Raw genomic sequence first — 20,863 nt, 5'->3', positions numbered from 1 at the left:
TTTAGCCATGCTATTAACTCACTAAAACACATGTTCACTACTGACTCATTTGTAATGGCTTTTAGTCAAATACAATCAATGACTGACTGACTGACTGTAAAACCACACTGCATATTAAAAAAAACCAAAACATGAAAATCCACTCTCCCTGCCAGCTCCCTGTGCTCTCACCTATACAAAATAAATGCATAAATCTCATAAATCAGCAAACAAAAACTAAGCTCATGAAGACAGACACAATAGTTTCCCAACAGGGCTAAAGAAATATAAGCCATTTATATCTGAACTGTTTTGTCATTTTGGAATCACATTCTTAAGTATAATTGATATTTCCCTGCATATGGTAGCAAGTGTTGCTATAAAACACTTGTTGTTGTAATTGTTGCTGTTGTTAACTGCCAGCAAATCGATTTTGACTTATTGGTATTCTATGAATCAGAGTCCCAAATCCCTCTATCTTCAACTGCCCTAGTCAGATCTTGCAGATTCAGAGCCATGGCTTCCAGGATTGAGTTTATCCATAGGGAATGTGCCCTTCCTTTTTTCCTGTTGCCTTCTACCTTACTTGTGTTCATGTGTTCTCATGACATGGCCAAAGTACTCAGTTTAACCATCATGGCTGGATTTGCTCTCTGACCCATTTATTTGTCTTTGTAGCAGTTCACAGTATATGCAGAACTCTTCCCCAGCACCACATCTCAAATGAATTGATCCTTTTCCTATGTGCTTTCTTCACTACACATCTTTCACAGCCATAAATGGACATGGGAAATATGATGGCATGGACATTCCTAATTTTAGTACACATTGATACATCTTCACACTTCAGGATCTTGTCTAGTTTCATCATAGCTGTCTTTTCAAGTCCTACGTTTCTTCTGAGTTCTTGGCTGAAGTCTCCATTCTGATTAATGATTGAGCCAATGTAAGAAAAATCTTGAACTATTTTAGTATCTTCACCATCTACTTTAAAGTCATGAGGGTAATCTATGAGCATTATCTTTCTTTTCTTAGGGGCTGTACACATAGCCCCTAAGGGGTAGTGGGACGCCTCCCCTTTCCTAGCCGGATTGGGGCTGTGGCAACCTCACGCCGTGGCCCCAATCTGGCCTTTCCAGGGCGTGAAAAGGAGCTGCAAAAAGTGGATGCAGCACCAGAGGAGCACCTCAATGTGTGTGCTGTGCAGCGCATGGTATGATGGTGCCCTGGGGGCGGAGCTGGGATGTATATCATGAAGACGCCACGCCCCGACTCCACCCCCCAGCTGGCCTTTCAGGCCGATCTGAAGAGCCCCTTATTCTTCAACTGTAAACCTGCCTTTGTACTCTCTTCTTTTACATTTATTTGAATTAAGAATTCAAATAAATGACTGGTTAAAGAATCTGAGGTCTGAAACAAAAGTAATTGCCCATTATGTAATTCAAAATGTAAGATCACTCTATTACATATATGCATAAAATTCTGCAGCTGTATTATACTTTTATCTCTTTCTAAAATCAGGTGGCAATGGAAATGTATGTCCCTTTTTACAAGAGATGTGGGTGACTGTGACCCTCCTGACATTTTCTGACTACAATTCTCATCAGCTCTATTAGTGAAGGATGAAGGGAGCTGCTGCTCAACAACTGGAAAGCTATCAATTCATCATCTTTAGTTTCAAAGTCTTCCAAGGAAGTCGTACTTGATTATTTGAGATAACCTGCAAGGCAGGATCTTCTTAGTTCCGGAACCAGCACTTTAAAATTACCTGTCAAAACAGAAAACAACAGCAAGATGCATCTGATTACCAGTGCATCCTCATAATAAAGGAAAGGTTATCACAGGGCAGGCATCATGATGCAGCCATGTTATCATTAGATGACAACGTGCAGATCATAGCACAATTTCAGTTGGGCCTCTCACTGCTTTAACAGTGCTTATAGAGTGAAAGGTAGTTTTTCAAATGTAACCAAGTCCCAATATTCTTTTTCACACAGGCTTTCAGCACTGTATACCCATCATGACAAATGATGTTTCAAGCAACAACAGATATATGTTTGGGGTTATACTCCCTCAGAAATCTCAGTTTTACAGCTGAGATTCAAATCTGAGCCTGGATGCCCAATGTCCAGGTTTGGACTGTGGCCAGGAATGCATTTGCACAGTTAAAACTGATGCATCAGCTATACTAGTTTCTTGAAAAGTCAGATCTGGCTACACTGACACAAGCCTTGATGGCATCCTGTTTGGATATCTGCAACACACTCTACATGGGGCTGTCTTTGGAAACTGTTTGGAAACTTCAGTGGGTGCAAAATGATGCAATCAAGTTGTTGACTGGAGCAGGTTATAAAGATCATATAAGACCCTTGCTGAAACAACTCCACTGGTTGCCAAACCATTTCCAAGCATAATTCTAAGTGCTGGATATGACCTTTAAAGTCATACATGGCTTGGGTAAAGACTGTTTGAAAAACCATATCTCCCTATATGTCAATACAAGGGGGTATCGTAAAGTAATAATTATCATCCAGAAGTTATTATGGTATATTGTTGAAATTTTGTCAGTGTCATCATTGGCCCCTAAGAGCATGATGTTGAGACAATCAGCTCATTATGTATTTTTTGACAGACTGTGCCAGAAGTGAAAAAAAGTGTAAAATCCTTGTAAGGCGCAATCTGAAGACTTCTACAATAATGTAATCCGGAGGATAAAGAAACGCTGGGAAAAATGTATAAATCAGGATAGTGACTATGTAGAGATAAGTTAACAACAGCAATTCAAAACAAACTTTATGTTGGATTTTTTAAAAGGTGATAATTAAAACTTTACGATACCCCCCTCATAGTGTGCACCCATACACTCCCACACTCAGTTGGCATTTTTTTTCCTTACTAGCATCTTCAGGTGCAATTTTCCTAGATTCCTTAATTGCTTGGCAACAGAGGAAATGTGTTAGCAGAACAGCTTTAACAACTGCATGCATCGGTGCCCTTTACAACTAGTGACTGACAACCCCAGTTTGAAGTTTGACAGTCCAAGATATGACTGTTAGTTGTTGTTGTGTGCCTTCAAGCAGAAGCCAGTGTGGTGTAGTTGTTTGAGTGCAGCACTACAACTATGACTCTGGAGACCACGACTTGAAAACATAGGGTTGCCATATGTCAGAATTTACTTGAAGGCACACAACAGCAGCAGCACAGCTTTCAAGTTGTTTCAAACTTATTTGGACCCTAACACAAACCTATCATGGGAGTTTATTGACAAGATTTGTTGAGAATGGGTTTGCCTTTGCCTTCTTCTGGGGCTGAGAGAGTGTGCCTTGCCCCAAGTCATCTAGTGGGTTTCCATGGCTGAGTAGGGATTTGAAACCTGGTCACAGTCAAACACTCAAACCACTACACCATGTTAGCTCTCTATACACGATATCACTATACAGTACAAGATACAACTGTACTTCAGATCAAATGTTATTCTTCTACAAAGTATTAGACTCAAAGGAAATAGGAAGCTGCCTTATATTGAATCAGATCCTTGGTGCATCTGGTTCAGTATAGTCAACTCTGACTGGCAGAAATTGGTCTTTAGTATTTCAGGTAGGATTATTTCCTAGCCCAAACCCCTGGTGTTCCCTGGAGATCCCCCTTCAACTGATCAGGCTAGGTTTTTCTTAGCTTCCAAAACTAGAAAAGATCAGACAAGATCAGGATTGTATGACTTGTTCTGGAGACAGACAAACTGCTACTCAGCTGTAACTTCCATCTCAAACTGAATAGGGCTCTCAATGTTCAGAGAAAATGATGTAAGAAGTGAACCCTTCAACAACCTTCAAATGATCTGAAGTGTTGTACAGGATTCCTAACTAATCCGAGAGTGAGCCCAGGGAGAAGACTAGCTGCAGGCACAACAGTGACAGAAAACTGTGCACTCCCAAAGGAGGGCAATGCCAGGAAACTTATATTAGATCACCAAGAATAAAGCTATAACTTGGGTGGAGGCAGGAAGTATCACTGGTAATAAACAGGGTTGAATCAAATGTATTTAAATCATGATGAAAACCATGATTAAATCGTTTCTACTAAATTTCAGTTATTTAAACTGCAGTTTTAATCAAAAGTGAGGAAAGATTCTATTGAATCATCATTTTTAACAGAAGTACCTTATTGTTTCAAATTAACTTTGGTACATACTCAGAAATGTCAGTTTCATTACAATGTAGCTACACTTTAAGCAATTCTTGCATTCTGAACTGTTTTCTGATTAATTTTAATCAAAAACAGGATCCCTTATTAAAACTGACTAATTATATAAAGGGAAATCCAGATGAGACCTTTGAACAAAAATGGAAAACCTTTTACATCTCATGTGCAGAATCAAAAAGTAACTATTACTATTACAGAATTTGATATGTAAAAAGTAAAAATGTTTGATATTTAGGAAAGAAGAGGTAGTATACGTTGACTTATCTTGGATAATTAGTAAAGGATTTATATGGACAAATTAATAAACAAGGGGGAATAGAATAAATCTATATAGTGTGACAGAGAGAAGAGGGCAGTTTTGCTCTTTTATTTTAACGGGGGTGGAGGGATATTGGGTTTGTGAGGGGTTCTACTTTTTCTTTTTCTCTTTCTTTCTTTCTATTCTCTCTCTCTCTCCTTTTTCTTGTTCAGATATATTCCATCCCCCCAAATTCATTGTTCACTGACTTCTCTGTCTTTTTTTGTTAGAGAGACACAAGGCTTGGGGGAGAGGGGAATTCATGTGCTACTCAACATGGTGGTCCATGGACTGGTGCTGGTCCATAAGCCATCAGCTGCAGGCCCCTGGAGAGTTTCAAGGAAACTCTCCAACCTATCCAACCATATCCAGCTGGTGCCACTTTCAGATCAACATGGTGGTGCCTCTTGGCTGGGAATGGATCCCAGCGAGCTGGATCAATTTGGTACCACATTCATACTACTGAAGATGCAAATCGCTCTGCTCCCTCCAAAAAGACGCAGTTAGTTACCCAGTGCCAAACGCACCGGGTAAAGTTGCTTTTTCACCGCCCCACCCCTACCACGTGGGTGCATTCTGGGCACAGTGTGAATGACCCTAAAATAACCCAGTTTTCATACTGAGCTATCTCGTAGTGTGAATGACCACCAAACTTTGCAACACTGCATTTAATGTAATTTAGGCTCTGAAGTATTATGGCCCCAAATTCCGCCCCCAACTACTCTCTTTTGCTGAGGATTTTCACTTCTCACAGTGAATGACAGGGTGGCTGCCTTCCCATGTAGTTCCCATTCATTCCCCAGCACCACTGCTGAGGTCAGAACAAGATGCCCAACCATGCTATCAACACTGGCATCTTGTTCTGACCTCAGAGTGACTTGAACCCACCACGATGGCATTGGACACCTCACAGAGACTGTGACCGAAGGCAGCTGCTGTCATTGCTGTGAAGAGAGCCAAAAACCCACAGTAGAACCTGAGTTATTCAAATGTGGGTTGGGGGAGGAAGCCCCAAATTGTGTGTGTGACAGTCTATGCCCAATTTGGGGTTTTGTCCCTGCAAGAAGTAAACATGATTCAGCAAGCCTGGAGGAATTTCAAGGTACATCACCCAGGTAGACAAACCTTCAGTTTCATCAAGCCACTGTTTGAACAACACCATACAAGGTATACCATATTCCAGAAAACATGGTTTTGTTTTTGCTGAACTCCCTATACAGTCTTTGCATTATTTTGTTTGACTGGCAAGCTCTACAAGATTTACAGAGCTCAGAGAATTACTTTTAAAATGACTTAACAATTAATATTACAAGGGCTCCAAATAATCAGTTGGTGTTACAATAACTCTTTGCATTCTCCTCAGAGTAATAAAATAGTTCCTTTGTACCACAAAGTAAAATTGCTTATATTTTAATTACATAATAGAGACTTCCAAATGCTGCAAAACACCTTGTGGTTCAAACCAAACTGTTGTCCTGTCCACCTCATTGTTCCCCCAACATCTGCATCAGAGCACAAGACAGAAACATGCACCAGCACTTGAACCACGTCATATTTCTCCTCCACAATGACATGATACGATGCCCCTGCAATTATAAATGCAATTAACAGTTATGGTATACCAGAAAGAAACCAAACTTATCCTAATTAAATTACAGCTGCAGAGTAACAGGTCTAATCTGCACTGCAAAATTAATGCAGTTTGATACTGCTTTAATTTAGCCTTCCCTGCTAGACAGCCACAACAAACTACAAATCCCAGTATTCTATACCATTGAGCCATGACAGTTAAAGTGGTGTCAAATTGCATTATTTCTGCAATGCAGATTAGACCTTCGTCATATCTTAATTATTGAAAAGGAGTTTGGTTACATGTAACTATTTTAAGTAGTTCCTTCCAAGATTGAATAACTTACTTCATCCAAGTGATATTAAAACAAACTTTTGACCTAACCTTTTGTACCAGAATGAAGTGCTGCAGTTATTAAATAGAAAAAATACACTGCCCAGTAAGCATCTTCCATAACTAGAATGCCCCAGGAAATAACATATGATGAGTCATGATGATGGAGACATTAATTTTAAAACGAGCAGGTCCTAGAGCATTAGCTTCTAACTCTAAAGGGGAAAAATTAAAAAGTCTAACATTAAAAAGTTGAGCAATATATTTCACCAAAAATGTAATCTATTTTGGATCGTTAATAAAGATCTGCCTGGCCCAAGTTCCCATATTAGGTCATGTATGGATATCTGCCAAGAAAGAGTTAGATTTCCTTCTTATCTATAACTGGCATCACCTGGCAAAGCGAACCACGGCAAATTTAAGAAGATGGCATAAGGTACACTCCATTTTTATCTACCACAATGCACCAACTTACTATGAGTACTGGAGACACAACAGATAATGCCAAAGGCTGCATCTGCACAGGAGCAATAATGCAGTTTGACACCACTTTAACTGCCATGGCTAGATATGATGGAATCTTGGGGTGTGTTTGAGAGTTTAAGATGGGTTTAAGACCACCCAGTGACCTTCATGGCTCAGTGGAGATTCAGACTAGGATCTCCCATGTCCCAGTCTAACACCCTAATAACCTGATCTCCCAAAATAAATAATTTTCCTAATCTCACATGATATATTTTCAAGCAATTATGAGTTTTCCACATTACCTTTTTGAATTTCAAGCAATAATTCAACAATTTATTTTTCACAGACATTTGGTAGTATGCCAGGTCAGTGTCACAGTTAACACCATGAAAGTCCATTTTTATTTATAGGGTAGTGCTGACTATTGACCACTCCATATAGTATCTACTTCAGGTACAAAAACACTAACTAGGTAGAGTTGTTACTCTACTTTAACCAAGATCCTATAACATAAATATACACAAGACTTCAGCTCACCCATTGTGCCACAATAAATTAATTCAGGGTAAACTAGGGCATGAAACCCTTGCACAGCAAGTCTCTAAACTAAATTGACTATAAGGCCGATAAAAAAAAGTCTGATGCTACTAAAAGGGTGAATGCAATCCAATTTATAATTATGTATAACTCCTTATAAATTACACCTGTTCATGAAAAGTACAGTGTTCATTAATTTTAAATACAGGATAGAAGTCTTTTAGATTTCAGTTGCACTATGAAGTCTTTATAAAAGCCCTTAAGCTTAGAGAGACGGTTATTCCCAGGATCTTTAAAACTGTTTCATAATGTCTTTACCATTCTGTTGCTCTTATTGCTGTATACAGCAATTTTTATTATAACTCTTAATGATGTATACAGCAGAAAGAAAAAGAAAGAGAGAAAGAAAGAGGAACAGACTAACAAACACATTATGAAATGGTTTTAAAGAATTAAAGTATGTTAAAGTATACGTCAACAAGAAAGAAAGACTGATGAAGCCATTATGAAATGGTTTTAATGATCCTAGGAATAATTCTCTCTAAGCTTAATGACTTTTATAAGTTCTTTAAAGTGCAATTGAAATTTAAAGGACTTACATTGCTGTTGTGTGCCTTCACATTATTTTCGACTTATGGCAACCCCAAAGTGAACCTATCATGAGGTTTTCTTGGCAAGTTTCTTCAGAGGGGTTTGCCATTGCCATCCTCTGAGGCTGAGAGTATGTGACTTGCCCAAGGCCACCCAGCAGGTTTACATGGCTGAGCGGGAATTCAAACCCTGGTCTCTGGAATCAAAGTCCAATGCTCAAACCACTACACCATGCTGGCTCTATAGTATGAATTTAAAATGAACACTGTACCTTTCATGTGGGTGGATTTGTATTATAACTGACATCACTATATGATTGGTTTTTTAATAGTATATTTTAAACCTTTTGTTGTTATTGATTTTGAATCATTATTATATCTATTTTTGATAGGATAACAAAATATATTGTTCCATTTGGATTAATGTTTGCTTATTTCAGAACAGCTGTAATTTATAAGATTTTATACATAATTGTAAATTGGGTTGCAGTCACACTTTTAGTAGTAGGTAGCATCAGACTTTCCTATTAGTCTTATACAGGGGTAGGCAACCTTTTTGAGCCGGGGGCCGGGTTGCTGTCCCTCAGACAACTGGGGGGCCGAAGTCAAAAAATAAATAATTAAATAATTTTTAAAAAATTAAATATATAAATAAACCGGGACAAATGTAGGACAAAATTTTCCAATGGAGGACACTTTGTTTAAAAAAAAATGGAGGACATGTGAAAAAATTTGCTGATTTTTTAAAAAATGTTAATATAAATACATTTTTCTGAGGCTTCTATAGACAATTGCCCCCCAAAGGCCCGGCGGCAATCGGGGGCAGGACCGGGCTGGGGCCGGTCCCAAGGCCTCGCTGGGCCGGATCCGGCCCGCGGGCCGCAGGTTGCCTACCCCTGGTCTTATAGATTAGCTCCTCATCCATCAGTCCAGTGTGTGTGTACACATGTGCACAGAGAATGCCATCTGCTTTAGGATTAAATGTAAACAACCTCTGAAAAAGCACAATTGTTTGTGCCACAGTATTTATGCTTGGACAGCATCTCAACAAAATTCCAGCCAGATGTTCATGTGTGAAACTGGTGCACTGAGACTTCTAGTTGCTGCAGTGCAGTCACTACAGACCCTGTTAGATAACACCATATATGTCTAGTTTTGCTAACCTATTTACACTTAAGGAAAAGACCACAAGTTTAAAAAGTTTTAAAAAAAAGTCTAGAAAAAATAATTTCAAATCCTAGAGGCCTGGCATTTTTCCTACCATTCATTTACTACACAGACTTGCACCTTTTAGATTTAAAAAGCAGCTTAGCTACTTGATAGAGCAATGTTCTCAGGCAGTTTCTGCCTCAAGAGGATGGAACTGTCAGTGTGATAAAAGCACTGAATCAAACTGTAGGGTCAGCATAGTCTTCAAACCTGATTACACAATACACAATTACACAACAGCAATTATAACAATAATGAAATTAGTTGTCTACTTTCCTCCTTCTCCTCTCTTGCCAGGCCCTCTCAAGATCTATTTATGCATATAACAGATTTCAGAACTAGTAATGAAACAAGAGCCCCTACACCATGCATCAGGCTAGTTTAGAAAGGAAGGCTGTGTGAAGACTCAGTTGTGACAGAAACAGCCGAAGTGTTCATGAGAACCAGCTAGTCTTGCCAAAGTGAAAACTGAAGAGGGCTCCTACCTTTAAGCAATGTGCACAAGAGGGAATTTTAGCAAGTGCTGCTTGTCATGCAACCAGGAAATGAGAAACACCTAATGAAATCCCTCTGTTCTTCTTGTTGTTGTGTGCCTTCAAGTCATTTTTGACATGGTGACTCTAAGATGAAGCTACCACAGGGTTCTTCCTGGCAAGATTTGTTCAGAGGTGTTTGCCATTGCCATCCGGTGAGGCTGAGAGGATGTGACTTGCCCAAGGTCACTCAGGGGGTTTTCATGGTTGAGCAAAGATTCACAGTCGAACAACACTCAAACCACTGCACCACACTTATACAGCTATTAAAGGTACAGGAGCTCGCTCCAGTTTTTACTCTTGCAACCCTAGAATTTACTGTGAGATTGTAATCATCTGTCCTCACCCCATCCCACCATCAACAGAGGCATTTACCTCAATCTGCCCAAAAGTAGAACTGGCCTTGCATACGCCTTCAAGGGGGACAGGACATGTCTCAGTATTCACAAACCCCTATTCACAAGTGCTTCAGATTAAAAGGTGGGGATGTTAGGAGGACAGCAACTGATCCAGGCCTCTTGTGGACCCTAAGAGGCTTCCTGGTTTTTCCCAGATGACCTTACCCCTTTCCATGTGGCAATACTATTTGGTGCTTTCCCTCATTTTGTAGTTTTTTTTAAAATTTTCTGAAAGATTGAAATCCCTCTTCAAAGACACTTGCTGTCACTAACAGCTTTAAATTAAAATATGCTGGGGGGGGGTTGTTCCCAATTTTGCCTTTGGCCTCACCCATCACTGAAATGCAGCCTCAGGAACCTTTCTGAGACTAAATTTAGTCCTTCAGCTGGGAAAGATTCCCCACCCTTGATACAAATTTGTGCAAGTTAAGCATAAATACCTGTACTATAGGGGATTGCAGACACATTTGGTTGAATATGCTTATAGAGCTCCTGTGACTGGAAAACCTGATAAGGCAGCCAAACATGCTTACAAGCCCCTATGCAGACCTTTGTGATCTATGAGGTAGTCAGGGGTGCTGGCGGGTGAGGCATGCATGCTCACACATGTCCATTTCATAGCTTCCAACATTTCACAGTTTTCACACCAAGACGTGTGTGGCCAAGCATCATCAGAGTGCGGTCAAAATGGCAAAATGTATTAATGATGAGAAATGCAGAAACCAAGAGACTGCTTTTGCATGAAACTGCTGGGAAAGGAAAAATGCTTCTCCCTGCTGCTGACTTAATTGAATGTGAACTACTTTTGCACTTTGAACTCTGTTTGCAACAACTCAAGTACGATGAGGACAAGAAGAAAAAGTGGTAGGAGGAAAGACAAGCTAGAACATTTTAAAAGCAGCGGAAAATTGAACAACAGAGGATTAATTGGGACTGTTCCTGAAAAATCAGGACAACTGGACAGTAAACCATTTTATTCCTATACCCATTTCAAATTAGTGCCCGTTACACCTTATGGATATAAGCTAGGTGCGCATTGTTGTTGTATGTCTTCATGTAATTTCCAATTTATGATGGCCCTAAGAGTTTATAACAGGATTTTCTTAGCAAGATTTGTTCAGAGGGGGTCTGCCTTTACCCTCTGAGACTAAGTCAGTGTAACTTGCCCGAGGTTACCCAGTGGGTTTCCATGGCTCAGAGAGGATTTGAACCCTGTCTCCAGATTTGTGATCAAATGCACAAATCACTAAACCATGTTGGCTCTTAAGTGTGCATTAGCCCCAAGAAAATCCCAGCATCTGGAAAAACGTTTGACTACTGATTAGGATTACTCCCACACTTCATGAAACTGCTCCTATAGGCTCTTTCGGGATTCTTACTGTCCCATTACTTCATCTTAGTTTCAAGGCAAGATGAAGAGTGGAGAGGAGAAGTGGATGGAAATGCAGGGTTTGCTAATAACTTTCAAGATGCAGACAAAACTTAAAGGCTTCTGTGATTGGACCACAAATGAAATAGAGAAGATACCATCATTCTGCATCTGTCCCCTGTTGTTCTATTTGACTGCAGCTGTCTCCTGTCATCTGTGCATTATTATGTTTGCTGCTCCTCAAATATGCCTGCAGCTAGACAAACAAGGATAATACAGCATCATCCTTGTAAACTTTTAACCTCCAAACAAGAAGGGGAAAAGGAAACCTTTCTTTTTAGTTGAAAAATGAGGTGCAAAGGGGAATGCTCATCTAAACAGTCAGTCCCTTTTGACAACTGGCAGTATATGGCATCTCAAAGCTGAATCAGAGACCCAACATCTAGGTCAGCCCTTATTCTGATCCTTATGGTTTAATATCATCTGTCTACATACAGCAGAATTCCTAATTCTCAATTATCAAATTCACTTTGCACTCCCCTTGCAAGACCCAATTTTGAGATAATGCAATGAAAGAGTGCATCTGTTTATCTAAATATTGTGGATTCCCCTCCTGCCTTCCCTGGTTTCTTAATATGAGATAGTTTGGTTTTGCAGCAGCCACAACTGATTTTTCCTTGACTAAACATGAATTTACAGAAAAATAATATGCACTTTGAATTTTTTAAAAAAATCCCATTGTGTTCAATAGAGATTATTCCCTAATTATTTTTTTTATTGTAGCTTCAATTTCCAAACACTCCTAGGGCTCCATGAAACTTGAGCTGAAGTCAAAGAAATGGGAAGATCCAATCTTTGTATTGCTACATTTCATACATGATGAATAGTATAAATGGCATGCCAAGCCAAAGATTTGCATTGTCACAGAAATTTGGAGATGCAAGGGATCTTGAAGGTAATGGATGAAGGGAGGGGGGAGTCTAATAAAGAGATCCCTCACAGACAACCACTACATAGCAGGAAATAATTTTGTCTATATTCAAGTTGCTATATGTTAGTTTATATGCTGGGCAAAGATTCAAACCTGTGAGCCTGAAACATTTCTTGGTCATGGTGCTGAAAAAGATGTCCTTCAGTCCTAGGGTTGCTCCAACCTAATCCTGGCCAGGCTGCCTTCTTTTTCACCTCTTAAGTAGTGTGTGTGTGTGTGTTCAGATGCATACATGCACACACTCACTGTGAAGAGAGAAGCTGCGGGCAAGCCTACTTAGAGCCAGGCAATTACAGCTTTCAGACTGCTGTGAAGGGGGGCTGGGGGCAGAGGATATATTTCAGAGACCTGTCGGTAAAAGAGAGGGATGCAAGTAGAAAGAAATTAGTTAAGGCAGAACAACATAGATCTGAGGCAGTCAGGGGAAGATCTGAATAGGGGTTTGCAAGCTGGAAATGTGGAAAGAATGGAGGGAGTTCATGTTTAACTTAATTGCTAATTGATATATCTTTAATTGTTTTGTTTTCTACAACTGTGTCTGGCTGTTTTTATTTAAGAGTGGATAAGAAGAGCTGGTCACGCTTCACCAGACCGAACCCACTGACCAACACAGCCACCTGTCCAGCATAGAGATCACGTTGAAGCCCATATTTCCTGAGGGAAGGGGAAAGTGAGGCACAGAAGCCTTAAGAGTTTAAATATGGGGCCAGCCTGGATAGGGATTCTGTCACACCCACCCTTCATCTTGGCAAAAATATGTTTCACAAACATTTTTAAAAGCAGTTGCAAAACAATGTTTGTGTTTCCCACGGCATGATACTATGGACACTACCTAGCAGAACTGCTGGGTTTTGCCCCTATTTAAAGCTAAGTCCATGGAAGCATTTTTTTTTTCCAATAGGGAAAAATATTCACTTGCAGAGTGCTGGAGACAGTTTTGTCAATTGTGCACCTACACTGCATAATTAATGCAATCTGACACCACTTTAACTGCTATGACTCAATGCTATAGAATTCTGGGATTTGTAGTTTTGTGAGATATTTAACCTTCTCCGACAGACAGCTCTGGTGACACAATACATACAAATCCCTGGACTCCATAGGATGGATCCATGACTGTTAAAGTGGTGTCAAACTACATTAATTCTGCAACGTGGCAGCAGCTCAAATCATTCCTAGTATCTTTAACATGTGACAACTGTCCACCAAAACTGCAAAACAATCCAAGTCTATTTTAGAGCACTATTTTAGTAAACACACTTTATTAGCAATTTTATTGAATTCTGTGCATGACTTTTTTAAACAGCATGTGTGTGTGTATTGTCTGGCACTGCTTTTGAGATGCAATGCTGTTTGTTTTCTTTCCCTAAAAAAATTTGGCTGACCCAATACAGTATTAATCTTCAGCTAGACAGGTAAAAAAGAAGCTGCAGAGCAACAAAATTACTACAGGCATCCTATTACCTTCCATCAGCCAGAAGGTTCAGTTTTGAGTTAACGAAAACACATTCTGATCATAAGAAAGATTTCTAACTGAGGTTCAGATAAGTGACACCTTGACAATACAGGGAACCCCAAAAGGCCAGACCTGTGGAGTCTGGACACTATACTTAAAGGTGACCAAAGGACTGCTCATTACCTGCCTTTGTAGTATTTGATACCTGTGCCATGAAATAGCTATTAGGATCAGCCCTACTCTGTTGCCCCTGGTGAGGTTATGGTTTGGCAGCAGCTTCCAGTTCATTAACCCAACACTGGAAGGACAGGTTATTCCATGCTGTGCAGGGAGGGAGAGTTTTTGAAGATCAGAAAAGCACAATAAAGGCTTTATGAGTAATTGAGTCAATGATGTTCATGTGGGTGTGTTGGGACAGGAAAAAAACTATTCATATAAAGAATGAGGCACCTCTCTCCCCTCAAAGATGTAACTGTTCTAATAATTTCAGGAAGTTATAAACCAGAGGTTCTCAGTCTTTGGTCATCCTAATGCTTTGGACATCAGCGCCTATAATTCCTGAACTTTGGCCGTGGTGCACAACTCTGGGAGCTGAAGTCAAAAACACGTGAAGGACCGAAGGTTGAGAGAACCACAGGGCAACATGCTGAAGTAGGGAAAGGGGAGCATATGTGTACAAATATCAGAGAGAGTGGGGGGGGGGAGACTTTGAACAGTCCCAGCGTGTACTTGACTTCTCGGGTAATCTGTTGACCAAATATTTTCTTTGCCTCATCTATTCTTAAAGGATTTGGCTTTCAATTTATGTGTTTGCTAAGTATTTCAAAATTACAAGGAATATAGCTGAGTAATTACAAAAGCCAAGCATAAGGTTGTTAGTCTGGGTACTGACTTTTACTACAGGTATACACATGCAGCTAGGATATGCTGTGATATTAACACATACTTTACAAGCACTTTGAAAAATTATTACCTTGTCTGTAAATGGCTTGCTAGAATGCTAAATCTATTGAAGTGTTAAGCCTAAATCCAACTAGTAGCCCCAAGTAGTTTCACTGGATCAAGTCACACAAGTGCCAATTTATCTCCTTCTTTGGAGGTTTTTAAACAGAGATTGGATGGCCATTTGTTGGGGGTGCTTTAATTGCGTATTCCTACATGACAGGAGGCTGGACTGGGTGGCCCTTGAGGTCTCTTCCAGCTCTATAAGTCTATGATTCCATTATTCTATCAAGTTCTCATTAATAGATCTATTTATGCTTCTATTTTCTGGTACTTGTTCAGCTGTTTAATTTTTAAAAATTCAGGACTAACATTGGAGCAGCAGACAGTATTGCAGAAATGCATGTCCTTAATGAAACACTGCAATTAACTCAAGCCATTATCTGTAGTATTTTGTGAGTTCGGTTTCAAGTGTTGTTGTTTTTTTTAAAAAAAACACCCAAACACAGATGCCTTCCCCCTCCCCAGCTGGTTAGTGACTACTCACATAGATTAGGCTGATAGTTAAAAAAAATGTCAACAACCACAATAACAACTGTGGTTTCAAGAGTCATAGGTACTCAGGGAGTAATCTTAAATGAACTCACAAAACAGCTGAATAAAACCACCACAGATAAGACTGCAGCAGCACAATTACAAAAAGGAACACTATTTGGAATATGACACATTTTTTGAAAATGGCATACTTATTCCTCGATTCTTGGATATAATCTGTATCATTGATGGTCCAAAATTCCAGTCAGTAATGTTTGACAAATTGTGAAACTGTGGTTCAAAACAGTCGGGCCAAATAGAATGGCTTCTGGCTACTTCGAGGGTGTGGCACTTAGATGACGCACATCCCCAAAGCAGTCAGAAGCTGCTGCAAAGCCATCTAAGGCGGCCCAAAGCCACTGACAAAAGTAGTGGTGAAAATCCACTCCTTGCCAGCAGTCCATTTGGGACCAGGGTGGCAGTCTGCTTTGAGAGCAGGCCGTGCAGTCGCTACAGTCCCTGGCCAATCATGGGGCAATCATGGGCAGGGTGTCTAAAGGCTGCTCCTTCATGCCCATCTGCTTTGCCCCTCCAGCATTAGCCACAGTGTCTAAAATAACAGATGTCCCCTATACTCTATTGAGATGTGGAATTCTAAAATATGGAATACAGTCCAAAGGTCTTTGGAGAGCAGGATGAAGAATTAGGAGAGTTGTGTCTGGAGGAGGTTGGCAAAGGCTGATCTAGAAAGGGATCATATTTCAGAAGGTAGTAATGCTTCATCACTCAGAAATATTCCAGCTAAAACAAAATTCAGATGAACTAAGCTAAATTTAGGCTTAGGCTTAGTTTATTCAAGTTGGTTTACTAGGGATAGTACTTCACATCTGTGTTACTCAGAAGATCAGCTAACTAAACAGTCATTGGGTATAAGAGGAATACAATCAATCCTACAAAAAGCAAACACACACCACCATCAATCCTTGAAATCATTTGCATGACACAGGGAGGGGTTTACTTTCACACCAGGTGGATTTCTCTCTCCTATTAACTATGTTAGGATCAGTGTACATTAAATCCAGGTATTAGCAGTTGTACATCACACAAATGTCGTTCAGTACCCTTAGTCTTTGGTGAACAGGGAGTTCTAAGGATATTTTTCACAACAAGCCAAGTAGAGTATATCCACTACAGATATAATTTATTTGTCCACTTTGCATTTAGGCAACACTCAGTACTAAAAGGTACAGTAGCAGCAACAGAAATTTGACAAATTAATTGAGAAACTATTGCAGATAAATCAGGTTAACATTAAGCAGGTTGTACGTGGATCAGAATAAAAGGGCCATCAAACATTCAAGAAACACCAGTAGGAACTTATCAAATTTCTTTTTGTTTCTTATGCATAACAAACAACAACAAAGTCATCAACAAGGAATCTTCATGACAAGGAGACAAATGAGAACCTAAGAAATGGGATTTGTAGGATTCATTCATAAACTGACATCAGGGGTGGGCAGAAAGTAGATCTGGATTTACTGTTGGATCTCAGGATGAGATGCAAGGATGTTGGATTCCCAGTCAACAACAGTAGCAGCAAGGTGATTCTCCATTCCCCTCAAATTAAATTTTTGAAATGAAGAAAGTTTGAGATAATTTGGAATAGATTTTTGTATAGAATAGCTTTAGGTATCTAAAACAACTTTCTGGGCTCAAAGGTCTTTAATTCTAAGAATTTGCCTTTTATACCAGGGCTCAGTTGATGGATTTCAACATTCCAGTTTTTTTTCCTTTGTTTGTAAAGACAGACTGCAGAAACTGAAATATGCGCTACTCTGTCTTACACTAGCAAACAAATATGGTCAATAAATCAAAGTTTCCAAATACTGAGTGCACTTTCATCATCATTATGATCTTGAGGCTGATAAATCTTTAGACTATCACTTGCAACATCACATCCACTGGTAGCAATTTTATGTTCATAGGTACTAATGACTGTATTTTATTTAAACCTATTAAAGTGTACACTGCAAGAGGCATCACAGTGTTTGTAAAGACAGATTTAGTATAAAAGGTAATCTTTGGGGAATCTCAGTACAGACATGAATAATATTGAACCAACTGACAATTACGTTATTCACTCAAAAAGTATGCAGTTGTAATAGCTCTTTGAAAGTTCTGCTCAGGAAACATCAGTGAAGTTATTCTGTATAAACCTACCTATTTGACATCCAAGACAAGTTCCCTGACTGGCAGGTATTCAAAGATAATTTATATATTTTTTTTCATTTCCTAGTCCCAAGCTTTTGTCTCTTTGCTATCCGCCTTGACAAAGGGTCATGTGAGATCTGAAACACATTGAGAAGGTACAGATGTAAGATTACACTAGGCTGGCTTTCTGATGTAGTGCTCCAGATGTTGTTGGACTGCTACTCCCATCAATCCTAGCCAACATGGCCAAGGGTGAGGAATAATGGGAACTGCAATCCAGCAATATCTGGAGAGTCATACATTCACTAGCCCCATGCTCAATCATTGTTCCACTTTATAGAGAAAAAGAGTTTTTAAACATAAGTAAGCTACTCTGACATACATACATAATTTTACTGATGTTTCATGAGCAGAACTTCCAAAGAGCTATTGCAACTGCATACTTGACTGAAGAAAACAATATACATACCATTAATTAATTAATTACAAATTGGACAAAAATATTATTTAAAAGTTCTAAAGGCCTCAATGGAACTTAGTCCCTTGCAAGTATTTTGTAGGCATCAGACACATTGATGCCTTTAATAACATGATTATAAAACACACTGTCCTTTAAAATAAAACTGCTGACATTCTTTTTCCTCCAGAAAGCCTTTCCAAAAGTCTTGTGCCCATATATGCTGGTTCATGCCAGCAGCAGCATCACAGGGGCATCAGATCACCCAACTCTCAAAGTTTACAACACCATGCAAAATTCTCTTCAAAGGGAAGACAAACAAGTACTTTGATACCAAAGCAAAGCCCAGACATGAATCTACATCATAAGAACTAGAAAGTGCTAATAAAAAAAGATAATAGAAGTTCTGCTAGTAATCCACTTGGCTTCATGTTTACTTCCCATGGCAATTGCACAGAATGTCATTTACAACTTCTCAGATTTGTACAATGATTATGAAACACATTAAGATACATACATACCTAAAAACTCAGGTAGATGTATATATTACCAAGTAGGAAGTTTTGGAAACAAACTGATCAAAACAGATTTTGCTCTATTGTATTGAGAATCTATATTGTTGGATATTTTTTCCTCACTTCCATACAAAGGTTTGAAAACATTAAAATTCACAGTTTGAAAAAGCCAAGCTCCTGGAAGTTAACTATTGAGAGGAGCCCATGAAAATAGCTGTCACTTTCAAACAAACTGGCCCAAGCCCCAAGGATAAACATTAACACTATTTTAAATCTGTAAATATTTGCCTGTCAAACTTCCCTTTAATCCTCTGTCTGAATGAAAAGGAAAATAAATGAGTTCTCAGTCAGCAATACAACTGAGATATATGAAGTCCTACTTCCTTGATCAATACCAACCCATCATATCTGACAGCTGTTTTTCACCATCGCAGAACATTGTTTACAAGCATTTTTAACTGAACATTCTCACTTAGCATAGCTGAGGATCCAAAACATTAAGAGAACTGTGTCAGTACAAACACTGCTCAAGACACAGGCCCAAGATGGAGCATTAATAATACTTAACTTTTAAAGATAATGGATCAGGTAAGAATATGGTGCTCCACAGTGAATGAAACAAGATTTTGTCAAACATTCAGCTGGAAGTTTTTCTGCAGTCTTGCATGAAGGTATTGGACTTTGAACCAGATGTTTAATATACTTTTTTTTTTCAAAAATCTGTACTACAGACTGTAAAACATCTAGCAGAAATTTTTTCATTGTTTTTGCTCCCTCAGTAGTCTAGGAGAACCTTGTTTCTCCACTGTAATACTCTCATTTTTGTCAGCCTATGCCAGCAGAAGAAAACAAACACTTATTGCTGATCTAGAAATAGATCCATCTTGCTGTTACCAGTAACAATCTGTGACCAAAAAGTAGCATTTTTAAATATGGTAAACATGTCAAAACAGAAAGCAGCTTGCCATGATTAACAAGGCAGATACTTAAAACCAGAAATTTATCGTTACTATTTTAACAAATAAAAGATGCACTGAATTAGATGCCATTTCATAAAACACCATGAACAGTTAAGTGTTGCAACTAGAAAAATAAATACACTGCTTGCTGAGCCTTACCTTTTTGTTTCTTGGAATTGCTATTTTTTTGCTGTTCATCTTCCTCGTTAATGGTAAACAGAACAGGAGTATTTGGCCTTACACCTGCCTTTTTAAGTCTCTCTTGCCGTATAGCAGTTGTCGAACCGGGCATATTGTTATTCTCTCTCTTTTAAAACAAACAAACTACCATATATCAGTTCCGCACTCACTAGCTGCAAAGCAGCTTGTTCATTTGTAAGAGATCCAGTACAGCTGAATAGTATGTGAAGAGCTGCTGAATAACCAACATCCACTTAGCAGAAGGCGGCCTGCAGTCTCCTCCACCTTGACAAGGGGAAAAAAGGCGGCCTTCATGGAAGGCCCATCAGTTTGGATGCCTCTTCCTCCTGCTGCTGCCTGAATCTGTTCAGTCAGAGCCTGCTTTCCCTCCTGATGCAGTACCTTTTCCCTCTCCTGGTAGCTTCTTTCCAGCTCTTGCACACTGAAATATTCAGCACGGAACCCAAGAGGAGAAAATATGATACGCCACCATTAACAGTTGCCCTGACAACAGTGACATATCTGAATCAAAAGGAGGTCCATGAATGTCGTCTCCTCAGCTGCAGGAAAGCAGCCTGCCGGAATGTTCCCGGTGTGTGTTTGCGTGTGTGTGTTGGCTGCTGAGGCAGAGCCAGCCAGCATTTCAAAGGGGAAAAAAAGGAAAGGCTGAAACCACCTAGCAGGCTGGGCTGCTCCTTCTTCCCTCAGAGATAGGTGGAGGATGGATGGGGCTCCTGCTTGCACAAGCACAGAAGTTTTGAGGACAGGAAGCTGGCCGACAAGCCTTCAGGCAGGTACGTGGAATTTGCCAGTCCCTCGGTTCATTTGTGGTTTTGGGCCAGCGTTAGCAAAGCCAGGAGCACTGCAGGCTTCCTAGCATTTCCCAGGACTGCTCACCTTTTGCAATGGGAAGGCAGACTCCCACAGAAGGTAGCTGTCCTCTGGAAAAAGCAAAACTCTCAAGGTGTTTAAAATTTCATAGTCACTGAGCAACTTTCACACTTTCCTTAACTACCAATATTCCCTTGGGCAAATGTTAACTAATGCAGTACAAAGGTTACTAGCAAGAGGAGTAATTGAGGTGGGTAGGACAAAGTGCTATCAAAGTTTTCTGGCAGACAAAGTAGAACATAA

At 39.6% G+C, this 20,863-nt stretch overlaps 1 protein-coding gene across 6 annotated transcripts in view; it reads right to left on the bottom strand.

Moving 5' to 3' along the window:
• The window catches only part of MAP7 (microtubule associated protein 7), a 130,388-nt gene extending 110,141 nt beyond the window's left edge, over positions 1-20,247 (bottom strand). For 2 of the 6 annotated variants that reach the window (XM_089530302.1, XM_089530301.1), the window contains exon 1: positions 19,709-20,244. In XM_089530302.1, the coding sequence (XP_089386428.1) occupies positions 19,709-19,841 (133 nt within the window). In that variant the 5' untranslated portion in view covers positions 19,842-20,244. Of the gene's footprint in view, positions 1-19,708 lie in introns of all 6 variants that reach the window. The other 4 variants (XM_089530300.1, XM_089530299.1, XM_089530303.1 and 1 more) reach the window with 4 other exon arrangements.
• Positions 20,248-20,863: the final 616 nt, after the last annotated feature.

This window comes from Sceloporus occidentalis, unplaced genomic scaffold (genome assembly GCF_023333645.1).
Source record: "Sceloporus occidentalis isolate IW3139 unplaced genomic scaffold, rSceOcc1.0.p SCAF_6, whole genome shotgun sequence".
Classification (NCBI taxonomy): Eukaryota; Metazoa; Chordata; class Lepidosauria; order Squamata; family Phrynosomatidae; genus Sceloporus; species Sceloporus occidentalis.
The sequence above is the reverse complement of the archived record's forward strand: the minus strand, read 5'-3'. Positions and strand labels throughout refer to the sequence as shown.